Here is a 13687-nt window from a genome sequence, read left to right on the forward strand (position 1 = left end):
CCACCTGTGACACACACAAAGTATGAAATAACGGCAGAAATAACAGCAGCAAAAATAATCTCATCATTTGAAGGAAGCCAGAAGAGTATGATTATAATCCATAATCCATAAAAATCTATGCAAGACTAAGCATGATACAGATGACTGTTTCTATCCTTTCTCTGTTCAACGTATATAGTTCTGCTTTTGCTTCTTTTCTTTCCCTTTTTTAAACACCCTACAGTACAAGACAGTGATACCTTTTCTTTCTCAGCTAGAGCTATCCCTTTTATTACACAAGATATCAAAATATTATGAACACTTCAAAGAAACAGCCCCAAGGTTTTTGCTTTTGGAATTTAGGAAACCTTGCTTCCTGCTACAAGAAGCAAAAGTTCTAGGAAGGACTGTTTTCATATAGCAGTATGAACAACACTGCCAAAAGTTTCAGTGATCTTTTTCCAATTGTTAACCAGATCTCTTTTTAGACAGGTTACCAGAAAATGCTAGCACTGTTAAATATTTGGGCCCAAAAAGTTAGATACTGGAAATCTTATAATGTGAATGGTTTTACAGGATTTTCAGGCTAGGTCAATTTGTATAAATATCATGGGTTTATTTGGACATGACACTAAACAAACAATTATGCCTTGGAGAAATAAGAGCATTTCGGATTGTTGTCATAGATAAAACATTATAAAACCTAATTCATTCTTGCATATAGGAATGTAATTCTGTGATTCTGTAATCAGTCTTTTAAAGAGACTATTAACACATTCATTTATTCGTTTATAGTAAGACATCATTAGAAGCACAGCACCCACTTAATGCTAGATAGGAATAAGGGAAACAGTTTGAATTATGGTTTCTCAGACACTGTTTCACAAATTGGCAAATGAAGTTAGTGTATTGTTTCCAAGTTTACTTCAAAGTAACAGACACTGACGTATGTGAAAAGATGTCAAGTATCACACCCCTGATGGCTACCAACTAAGTTTGTGAAGCACTTCCTAATGTAGTTTTCACTTGTACATGATCACTAACGATCACTTTCCTGGCTTTTAAAAAAAAAAAAAAAGTAAAATGATGGATATGAGTTGAAGAGTCAGAGGTTCTGAAAAATTAGAGGCTGACAACCAACAAATCTTTCCATGTTTAAATAAGCTTTCAACATATACTCCCACAGCAGTAACTCAAAAGCATCTGAAATTCAAGAGGTTAATTTGTTGCAGCATGTTTTCCTTAAGGAATTCTGCTAAGTTTAAAATATGTGGTCTATGACATCTGCAACACAAAGTATGATTACGTTGCCAGCCCACAGTGACACAGATTTGTAGATATGCACAGAAGATACATGCAGATAACTTTCTGAATTTAAGGTTTTAAAAATACTACTCTGTGCTGTACTGTATTAAGAGTAAGTATGGATTTTTCTTTCTCCTCCCCCTCCCCCCCCTTTTTCTAAATCATCAGACAAATCATGTAAAGCACAGGATCTGCACTACTTGTAAATATGACATTAGAATATTCCTATTACAGGCAAACAAAATTTAAACAATATGAATATTAACTCGTCCAAAGCTCTTAACTTAGATATACTTAATGGCAAATAAATAAATAAATAAATAAATAAATAAATACCTTCAGGTTCAAAATTTCTATTTCACAAAAAAAAGCCTGCTTTTATTTATTTATTTATTTTATTAATAAAATAAATAATTCTAGCTGGAAACCCTATTTTTGTCTTGCATGGAACACTCTTCACACACACACACACACAAAACCCACAACAGACTTCAGACGCTGCCTTTTACAACCCCTTGCTCTGTTTTGGAATCTGTGGAGTTGTTCTAACCAAAGGGAAGGCCAAGAAAAGTCTATACAGTGGTCTACACTCTTTTTTTTTTACATCTAAATGGCCACATACCCCCCTATGTTTATTATTACAGCTCTGTCCATTAATGGTTGCTTAAACACTGAAAGGCAGGAGAAGCAAGTCTCTCCCTTCTCCAAAATACAAAAAGAGGCACTCAGCATGACTGTGCAGCAGACTATCATGACTTTGCCATCCTTCTCTACCAAGTGCCTCATACTGGTGTTAATCAACAGAGTATACCAAGAAACCTACCTTAACATTGTTTGTGTAACCTTTCTGGTGTTGTGCAGTTACTATAAGTTACATAAAACTAATTAAATGATTTTGGAGGTTGTTTTTGTTTGCTTTGTTGGTTTTTTTTTTTGTTTTTTTTTTGCATTCTAGTGCTTTTGATCAGAGATGATAACCATTTCGAGGAGGCTTTAAAATTTGACTTTGTGAAGAAATTCCAACCAAACACAGAGCAGTGATTATCTTCACTTCCCCATGGAATAAGGGTTTGGAGTTATCTCAAGGAAATATGTAGCACTCCATTGTCTCATGCCCTTAACTTCCAGAGAGTTACATGAAAGAAACCAAAAGATGATTTGATTACAAATGACATGGGAAAAACTTTTTCTTCATTGGAGTTTCTTAAAAAGCAGTAGGTACAGAAGAATGCTATGTGCTCTCAATAAACAAGCAATAGTTTCACTGAAGCAATATGATACCGATGCTCTTTGACAGCATGGCACCTCTTATTGAAAACTCATTTGCTCACAAAACCTGATCTTCTAAGGAATATTCCACTGAAGTCACTTGCACTAGAGAATACTTTGGCTGACAGACCCATGCTGTTCCATATGGTTTCCATCTCCTGAGTCAGTAACATGGCCAACTAGCTTATATTATGCAATATTTGTACAAAAGCCTAAAGGCCATCCAGAGATGGTAAAATCTGAGGCTGAGAACAGTTGACTCCACTTCAGATCATACAGACTTCCAGATCTAAAACTCGGTGGGATGTTAACCCACAGAACTGAGTGAAGAGGTCATAATTGCCACATACTGCCAATGTCAAAGTGCAGAGGTTAACCGCTGAACTATCTTGAGGATAATTAACAGAACATTTCAACACATCACTAAGTAGAACATGCCAGAAGAAGAAGGATCAAGTATGTGAAGTACACTGCCCTTGCAGTAGACACAAATGTCGATGAACCAATTGTCTGATTTTCAGTCTTGCACTTTTAACGCAATGCTAACTTGCCAAGGATGGGCTACTTCCTAAATATTTCTTATCATAAATATGTAATTATCGTTCAAATTCATATTTTTTCTTCTATATACTGACTGTAAGTATACTGGAATCCTATCTTGGCTTGGCATTCTAGATACATACACCATGGTGACATGGAGAACTGTTTTCTTCACTTAGGCAGATCATGAGCATTTTGATTCATTAAAGGTAAACAAAACACAAGCATCACATAGGTGATTTTTTTTCTCCATTATCTTTACTGCTATTCACGGGTGTTGTACATCTTTACAGAGTTGAAGTACACTGAGATATTTAAACAAAATGAACGCTATATCTCTTATGGTCTCTTATGGGGCAAAGGGGAAGTAAATAGGTGGTACTTCAGCCCAACAACACTCCATTAAAGAAGAAGGCACATTAAAAGCAAGTATCCAAGAGGAATCAGCTAACTGGACTAAACATTTAACTGAAGAGAATTTTGGGAGATGCACACCATGACTTGTTGCACAGCCACAGCAAAAGCAAGACTCACACAGTAGAATAGCAAACATATCTTCTAAACATAGCAAAACACTGGTAGCACTGCGCTAAAGGGAGAACACTACACATTGTGTTAAATAGTTTGTTCAAACTTCGAGTCAATGAATGTCCAAGAAGAACATTCAGTTACTGAGGAGGAAAATCAAACTTGATGAAAGCATTGTGGTTGGTACAGGATATATGTCTCTTCTAAAGGGTTCTCACTTCCCACTAAACAGCTGCTGTAACTTTGCTGATGACACAGAAGATAAGTGGCACGGTAAAAAACGGTGCTAAAATCATTGTGTGGGCAGAAGACTTCACAGTCTTCTCCACAATCAGCTCACTTCTTTCATTTCTAACAGTACAAAATGATTTGCTTCTTTCTTGATCAAAAGAGGAAAAATTAAATCTATGAACAACCTAAACCTTTTTATTTCTACTAGAAAGAAATGCAATTAAGTTACATGCTTAGACATTTCCTAATATTTCATAACAAATTCCTAATAAGCATTAGTATTGTGTATAGTCTTTGAAATACCAGTTGGTGATAAAGATCCAAAGGTGTTTGGGAGAATTTTTTGAAGCTTGAAAAGGGTTAGTTCAAAATTTTGGAGAGGTAAGAAAAGGGCATAGTAGCTACATGTTTTTTTTTCACATGATCAAAGTTTGATATCCAGTTTAATGGTGTCAAGGAGACTTTTATTATCAACACCAAAGCAAGCAGATTTAAGGTCTAAATTAGACAGCTATAGAGTTTGTCAAAATAGAAATTTTTAAAGGTAAAAACAGTTCACAATAATGCAAAGATTCGTTAACAAAGCAAGGTGATGCTTTCAAATGAGATACTGATGCATCTCAAAAATGGGTGCACAAAGTTCTTGTTTTACAAAACACTGTTGAGTTGAATGGTGTTTTACAGGAGGTAAACAAAGACCCCCCAAAATAGTATTTTGTGATAAAGGGAAGAATACAAAAAGGAACACCAAAATGACAGAGCATGGAATACATCAAGTTCAACAAAGCTTCTTCCAACTTATTCAAATACAAAGGAAGGTAGATCCAAATCCACTGGTTTACAAACAACAGATCAATGGTGAAACAGCAGGACTTCTACTTCAGCATGTAGGTATCTGACTAATTTCCAATCAAGGCACGTAAAGGCTCAATAATCATGAAATTAAGTAAAGGAGAAAATTTACTTCCTATTCAGAACAATTGCTTCCACTGTTTTCATTTCCACTGTCAGATTTTTTCAGCCACACCAGATAACAACCTGCACAGCTTCAAGCTTGAAATGCTACATTAAAAAATGATCATCACAAAAACTCTTTTCTGTTATTTTACCTGTCACTAGCACAGTTACTTGTTGCTGTCCAGTCATGTTGAGGGTTCACTAGGATGCCCCAAGAGAGGAACACAGAGGTTGGGGTGAGAGTGCCAACTACCAGCTGCAGAGGCTTTTGAGTCTTGGTCCGACCTAGATAAGAAACATGCAATTCCAATTACAAGTTAGTTTCTCTTGCAGTATGTAGGGGAAAGTTTTTGCAGTCAGATACTCAAGTAAATAGAGTAAAAAATCAAAGAGAAAGGTACAACAGCTTGCTCTCTTTATCACAGCCAGCACTTCTAATGTATGATTTAAAAACAATGGTTAGAGACAGTGTCCATGATCTGTTTGTTTACTTCTCACTGAAAGGAAAATACATGGAAGAGAAACTGCTCCTTCCCTGAAGCCAACTGAGCAAGAACAGAGGAAAAAAATATAGAATGAAGTTTGCAGAAAGGAAAGAAGGATACAACTAGAAGGCAGCAGGAGCACAGATTAGGTTACCACTTAAAAAAAGCAGATATCAGAAATACAGTCAAGCCCCAAAGGCAACAGAAAGACTAATTTTTCAGAAAGTTGTACAGAATGTATTTCAACCTTTGAAGAAACTGTAATATTTTACTTCCAGACTTATGGATACAAGGTAAATCGGAAGGAAAGAACCCATCTTGCTATTATTTGGTGGGCAGGAGGGAAACTGGTTTACAAAATTTGGTTACAATTTTATCTTTTAATAAGCTTTCTCTATTACTCATTTTTCAGATTACGAAAGCTTTTTTTGGTGTTTTTGGTATGAAGTTAATATGCATATACCTTAAAGTTCTGGCTGTCTCGGACTGCATCACTGAAGGTGTTATACATGGTTCAGGACATTACTATCATTCCGTGTAATAGAGAAAAGTGTCTTCTTGGCAGGATTCCTAATAACACTGCCGTTGTGTCCACAAATAATTCATACTGTCTGCAGCACTTTTCATCAAGTGTGTGAAAAGAACTCTATTTAAATGAGGTTTAAAAGCTAATAGATGGAAACAAAGAAGTGATCTAGAGCAACAACTTTGAACCTGAAGTTTGTGGACTGCTACAAGCCCAATGAGAACCTTCATTGTATGATGAGTTAAATAGAAATTCATAGATCCCTTACATCACTCTACATACTTGTAATATCTAAAGGATCTGTACCTCCTCATAATATACAGGTGACTACAAGAGTACCAAAAGTTTATAAGCCATGAATCTAAGGGTTATGTTTTGCACTGTTGTAAAACAAATCTATGTTTCTTTTCATGCCTTTTGATCCCTAATACCTGTTCACTTAGCAAGCCCAAAGCAGGTTTGACCTGTACTTTCAACCAATGTGTGTTTAGACACCTTAACTGCGTGGGTTTTTACTGTACATTGATGATGAACATGTTAGAGAAATAAAACACTCTCCACCTATAAGAGGAAGCATGATATGCTTTAAAATACATGTACTATGGAGCATCTGAAGGCAAATATCCAAATAGCTTTCCTGGTTTCCAGACCAGTTCCCAGGCTCCTTCTCCATTGTTAAAGAAACAACTAAAACAATCAGTCTGGTCATTTACCAAACCATTTGGCAAATCTTCTGTCTACCGTGAAATCCCTTTTTGACCACTTTCTGAGGAAATACAGAAAATATGCAACTTAAAAACAAACAAGAAGAAAACCCCACAAGCTCTCGTGTAACTGGAACTCATACTGTTGTTGTTTTTTGTGACCTACATATGATTTTGATTTTGTCTTATTATGCCATTTGTGACCAATTAGAAACTAATGATTTATGTACTTTAAAACCAGGAAGTATGTGATCATCTATTTTGATCTATATGAATACAAAGCATACAACTCTGTATTAATCAGAGTTTGAACCAGAATTGTAATCAGTCTTCATGTGTAAATTTAAAATTGCAGCGACACGGATTCTACCACCATCCTCAGTAATTTGTCTAGTTTAACTACTCTCACTACTAAGATGACCTGCTGTAATATTTAGTTACCATTAAGCCAACGGCTGTTCTTACACCTTTATCTGCTCGACTGAAAACTCAAATATCAGTCTTGTTTGACAAACCAGTTTCTTTAGACTATAGATGCTAAAATTAATAATGTCCATATATATGTATAAAATTGGACATATTTTTGGTCCATGTTTAAATATATTCGTGTGTGTTTAAATATACAAACACACCCATATATAAACATGGTGGGTCTGAAAGGTGAATCACTTTTCAAAATGTTTCCCAGTATTCAGTTTTACGTTTGGCTGTGAGTGAGCAGAAAATAATTCCACCCAGGAACTTGAATGAATTTCTTATAAAGATTTCTAAGTCTAAACACATACATATATACTAACAACCTATTATTTGCAACAGCACAGTGATCCTGAGAGACATCCTTGTACCAACATAAGGAACTAAAACCTAACAATATTTTTGGCATGATCAATGTCATGTAGAAAGTCTTTGAAACAGACAAGAAGCAAATTCAGATTTCTGCTGTGTTACGTATATTTTAAGCTAGAAGCATTCCTTTTTCCTTATCTGCTTTGTATCAGCAAGCACTGTAGGAGTGCTGATTTACATACACATAGGTCACCATTTCTAATTAGAAAAAAAGAGCATTACCATAACCATGGATGAAGGAATCCTTAACTGGCAGTTTAGGAAGAATAACTTAAATCCACCAAACCATTGTATTTCAAAACTTTTTTTTTTTTTTTTGTGATAGATCTCTTTAAACATCAGAAATTAATATTTTGAATTTCAATTCTCATTTATAAGAACTTTTTACAAGAAGTATTCTTAGATTTTGAGCAATCTTCATGTGAATGCCACATACACAACTAACTGCTGACTAGGAAATACTGTCCTACATTTCACCTTCATATGGAGTTCATGCATCCCAGTCAGACACCTACAGTTACAAATCTCTTTTCAAAGAAAACCAGTAAAAGCAAGATATTGTCCTCCTTAAACTACTTGAAGAAAGAGATGCAGTAAAATACCTGAGCAAGATTTCTTGTTATTTGAAACACGTGCTGGTCTTACTGATACCAAATACCGGGGCTCTGCATCTGTAAATGAAGAAACAAGTAATGAGTATGGTGTTGCTGTTTATTTAAGAAAGGGATTAACCTATAATTCATAACAAAAATGTAATATTCAGTAAAGGATTGACACATTATCCAGTCTTTGTGGTCTTTAGGCATGTTTGTTCCAAGGTTTATTCACCAATCATGCAGAAGTATTCTAACCACTAGAAAGCATAACATATCCCTGCAGTAAAGATTTTACCATTCTTTTTGACTGAAACATAACAAATAGGTGAACTTGCCAGGACATACATGTAACACTTCAACCAAAATATTATTTAGAAAGCAAAGGAGAAGAAAAGCTCAGATGAAGAGGAAAAAAGAGAGAGTTGCTTAGACAGCTGCCATCATTAGGCTACTAACAGTCTTTCCTCTCTCATGAGGTCCAGGTGTAGTGGGTTTACGTTACAAGGTTTTGGTAGCAGGGGGCAGGGGTGGTGTCTGTGAGAAAGACCTAGAAGCTGCCCTATGTTTGGTAAGGGCCCCACTGCTGACCAGAGCCGAGCCAATAAGCGATGTTGTTTTGCGCCTCTGTGAGAGCATATTTAAGACAGGGGAAAAAACACCAGCCACACAGCAGCTGGGAGAGTGAGAGGAGTGAGGCACAGCCTTGCAGGCACCAAGGTCAGTGAAGAAGGAGGGGGAGAGGTGCTCCAGGCGCGGCAGCAGAAGTCCCCTGCGGCCTGTGGTGAGACCATGGTGAAGCAGGATGTCCCCCGTCAGCCCATGGAGTACCACGGTGGAGCAGGGTTCCACGCTGCAGCCCGTGGAGGAGACCACGGTGGAGCAGGTGGCCCTGCACTGATGGAGGCTGCCGCCTGTGGAAGACCCCTGCCGGAGCAGATTCCGCGCCGGACCTGTAGCCCGTGGAGAGGAGACCACGCAGGAGCAGATGACCCGGCAGGAGCTGCTGCCCGTGGGGGACCCAGGTTAGAGCAGTTTTCTCCTGAGGGATGGACCCCATGGTATGGACCCATATCTGGAGCAGTTCTGGAAGAGCTGCTGCCTGTAGGAAACCCACGCTGGATCAGTTCATCAAGGACTGCATCCCATGGGTGGGACCCCACAGCACAGGGGATGAGAATGATCGAGCAGGAGCGGCAGAGAAGAAGCGCTGTAGACTGACCATAACCCCCATTCCCCTGTTCCCCTGTGCCGCTATGGGGGAGGAGGTGGAAGAGGGTGGATGGGGGGGGAAGGTGCTTTTGGTTTCTTTCCTTTGTTTCTCACTTCTCTAGCTTGTTAGTAATAAGCAATAAATCTTACTATCTCCCTATGCCGAGTCTGTTTGCCCATTACAGTAATTACTGAGTGATCTGCTTGTCCTTATCTCTGACTTTGAGCACTTTTCATCGTATTTTCTCCCCATTCCTCTTTGAGGAGGGGAGTGAGAGAGCGGCTGTGGTAGAGCTCGGCTGCCCACTCGAGCGGAACCACGACACCAGCATGTGAACAGTAGAGATGAAGCACACCAGAGGAAATTCTGCTGGCCTACTGGATGGTATAATAATATCCATATAACACTTTTAAATTGTTCTACTGGAACTGAGAAATTTTATTAGGATACCAAATCTTACCTCTTTGATATACTTGCAGACTAAGTGAAAGCAATGACTGGAGGGGGAAAGGTTCTAGTCTACTGCTCCCATCTCTTCTATAAAGGCATAGCCAGAGCACAACCCAAGAGCTGATCCCTGTAGTGGCTGCTGATGCTGCCACATGAGGAGGACTCTCAACATGTGAGGCTGCTGGGTCAGGTATTGTCAAGCAGCTTTTCTACAAGTGCTTAGTTACAAAGCAATCCACAACAAAATACTCTCCATTGTTAACTAGTAGCATATTTGCTTATGATGTCAAAATAGTGCCTGTTCTCTTTGCATACATAATAATTTTTCACTGCTTCTACTGTCAGACACATTAGCCTGATATTGCACATGGAGTTGGTTGGTTTAGTGAACGCATTTTTATAAAAGGCAGTTTGAATAGACTTGCAAGATATCCCAAGTAGTTATAAGAGCCCTACCATAATACAGAATTGTCTTAACATCTACAACATATCCTATATACTTTTGAAATTAAAGAAAAAAAAAATACTGAATTCTACTTTTAATATAAGCAATGATTACATTAAAAAGATGCAAAACAAAATAAAAACAGATAATTACAACACAGTGACCTTCGTTGACACGTTCTGCATCAACTTTAGAACCATTTATTTATTGACATGTTTCTTCCTATAACTTTTTTTTTTTTATGTACTGTTTCAGACTGTACATCTACTGTAAACAGTGTCTCAGTAAAGAGTCGACATTTGTAAGAAGAAGAAATAAAGTGTGCTGGCCATTTATCACAGCATATACCCCTATAGATTAACACTACATTATTCAAGATCTGCACAACTGTTTGGTTGCAGGAAATAAAGTCTGACACGCTCAATACAGCATCCACATCAGTCACTTACTTGCTTTATAAATAGTTTTACAGACCTTTTCCAGAGACTCATCGTAAGATTTGACTGTTCAATGCTTTCACAGTTTTGAGTACTCTCAATGAATGTAAAGTTATCACTAATATCTAAGAGAAAGGGACTCATGTTTGTATAAAAAAAAAAAATACAAAGGGCTCTGAGTTTGACTGGATGTTCTGCATGCTAGTACAATAGAAATTATGTTGCATGCAACAGGAGAGCAATAGTTCAACCATTTTCTTGGTCATGAAGTTCATCTCAGAAACAAATTGTACCTTCCATACTTTCCAACATTTACTTTTAAGTTAACCTCTATGCATTTTCTCACAGGAAGAAAGAACTTTTGCAAAATATTTCTTAAATCTAAATGAAAAAACCTCTCTCAATTTTTACTCCAGTTTAATTTTTTTTTTCCGCCACTTCCCATAAGAGGTTTGACTGCTTTTCAAAAAAAAAAAAGATATCATACTGCATAGCCAAAAAAACACAGAGCCATTCCAGAGACAAGAATTTCCATCTTTGGATTCAGACTCAGTCTTACCAGAATGGCCTATATTTCTTTTCAAGCACTGCAGCCATTCAAAGAGATGCAGAATCACTGCTAGCTGGGTGTCAATTGTGAAAGAGCTTGGAAATTGTTTGGAAATACCAGTCTTCATAGGAAATAAGGAAATTAGGCAAACCAAGGTTTACACAAACTCTGACACATTTGAGAGACATCTGATGCAGTTTGGATGACACAGGCACACATGGTAAGAGGCCACAAGTTCAGATATGTTCATGTTTCTGGCAGCGAAAGACAGATAACCTCACCCTGCAGCTTAAAATAATAAATGCTTTGATTAACACAATGCTAAGACAGCGGTTTTAGTTTGGAGAATTCAGAAAGGAGATTTTCCCTCACTGTTGATATCAGAGGTTGGAGCTTTCCACCCTTCTTACTTACTTAAAACCAAGCTCTATTATTACCCAACCACAACACTGGAAAAGAAGTCATAGGAGCTTGCAGAGAAATGAGTATGGGCAGAATTTGGCCCATACAGATCAAAGACACTTTAGCTACAGTTTTTAGAACAGAGGTTTCTCTGTGTAAAAGTTGTGTACTAGTTTAGATACACGTAGCCAAATCTGTATCTGCAGATGAGAGAGTTAATTTCCTTCACAGCCCAGTGTTCCAACACCTGGAGTCTGCCGATCAAACAGAACCACTGAGAATTCTCTTACATCCAAATTTCAGTAAGGGGGGAAAGAAAATCAGTACTGAATAAACAAACAACTTGCAGCACTACATAAAAGGCTGTACCAGACTGGTAAAAACTAACTTAATTTGACTTATTCTATGCATGTAAGTCACTTGACACCCACACTATGTAAGTACTTAATTGTCTATTATTTTAAATGGGTTTCAATTGTTCCCAAAATAAATGTAACTGAGATGAGCACTGAAAACAACTGCTCAAAGCTGTGTGAACAAAAAAGTGAGTTAAAAAAGAAAGAGTGCAACTAGAAGTGCAACTATCCCTTCACTTACAACAAAGTGAATTGATTAATATTTATAGAGGCATACAGTTCTTCTGGGATCCATACAAACATCTGGACATTTTTTGTACTCAGGCCTGAAACCAGAAATAAGTGACAAAAAAATATATATTTATAAATGTATATTAAAGAATAATATTTAAAAAATAATATTTATTTATTTATTTATTTATTTATTTTTCCCTTGTGCTTTAAACCAAGTTTTCTGCTGTGCAATCATGGCCATTTGGGAAACTGTTACAATTTTCACAAAGGGCTGAGCAAGCTCAACTACAACAGAATTAATTTTGAGTGTCATTTTGAACTCTCACAAAATCATTCTTTAAAATATACATGTATGTGTATATATACACACACAGTATATTGCAAGTACATGCATGATCTTGTAAGGATCGAGAATCTCCGAAATGAGGGATCTCTACAGAACCATGAAAACTTCAACAAGTTCAGTTTGAAACACGTTCACAAATTTGATGGAAAAATCTTAGGTTCATTGCAGCTTAAGGCCTTCTTGAAGGTCTGGTACTCTAAGATGAACACAACAAACCCATTTGTTTGAACCAGTTGCTGCCTAACCCCCAACTATTAAGGTTGGGCTGGCAAATGCCATGGCTAACCTCTCCTTTCAGGTGGCACACAAATGGTTCTGTTTAAACCTCTTGAAGCTGCAGATGTGAAGTCCAAACAGACAGGCTTGAGTCTTTAGCAGGAAAATGACCTTAAGCACCAGACAACTGCTAGTCAATAAATCCATGCCCAATTCTTAGTGTCATAATTCCCCAAGCAAGTGTTTTGTTGTTGTTGGCTTGCTTTGCTTTTTTTGACAGTTCAGTTGGGTGGCTTCAAAATGTCATTAGCACTGCCCTTTCAGGTGTCAATACTTGCAAGTGAATAACGCAATGCCAGTTTGGAGCAAAGCACTGCACTCAGGCAGGCACGTACACCTAACTAAATGGCTTCTGAAGCAGGAGGGAAGCCTAGTACTTGTAAAGAACTAGGACTGGTATCCATGTATATATCAAAAACCAGTACAATGCATATGTGTTCGGTACATATTCTTACATATTTTTCTCCCACCTCTCAAAACATAAATAAAAAAATAAAAAAGAGAGGCATTCACCCATCTTTTTTTAGCTTCTAAACACCACAGCTATTACAGCTCAGTGAACCATCACCAATTTGATGAAACACTTCTCTGAACTCCTTCAATGACTCAGTATTTTTTTCATCCAAACAGCCTGAAAGACACACACACACTACATGTAGGCACAGGTATGTCTACAATTCACCCCGGCAGAAACAATTCAAAGACTGCCAAATTGCACAAAAGTAAATCACTACTTTGGCAACATTATAAAAGAAAAAAAAAAAAAAAAAGTTTATAAAAAGACCAAGATTCTGTGATACTAATGCTATATATAAACCTGTCAAAACAAAAAACCTTATTTTACCCACCTGAGCTGCCTCAGGAGAAGACCAGCCTTGAGGAATGTAACAAAAATGCAGCCACAAAAACATCAAACTAATACAGAATAACACTTAATTCCATATGCTGTGAGCTATGCTTTGAAAGCAGTGGCAGCAGGCAGCTAACATGCATTGCAAAGCACTAGCAAATTCTG

General features: G+C 37.3%; 1 protein-coding gene across 19 annotated transcripts in view; it reads right to left on the minus strand.

Annotated features, from left to right (window-relative positions):
* ABI3BP (ABI family member 3 binding protein) overlaps positions 1-13687 on the minus strand; it is a 147912-nt gene that overhangs the window by 105086 nt on the left and 29139 nt on the right. For all 19 annotated transcript variants that reach the window (XM_032184821.1, XM_032184839.1, XM_032184831.1 and 16 more), the window contains exons 3-4: positions 7973-8041; positions 4962-5094 (exon numbers count right to left, since the gene is read on the minus strand). In XM_032184821.1, coding sequence (XP_032040712.1) covers positions 4962-5094; positions 7973-8041 — 202 coding nt within the window. The remainder of the gene's footprint in view (positions 1-4961; positions 5095-7972; positions 8042-13687) is intronic.

Source organism: Aythya fuligula, chromosome 1 (genome assembly GCF_009819795.1).
Source record: "Aythya fuligula isolate bAytFul2 chromosome 1, bAytFul2.pri, whole genome shotgun sequence".
NCBI classification, from domain to species: Eukaryota; Metazoa; Chordata; class Aves; order Anseriformes; family Anatidae; genus Aythya; species Aythya fuligula.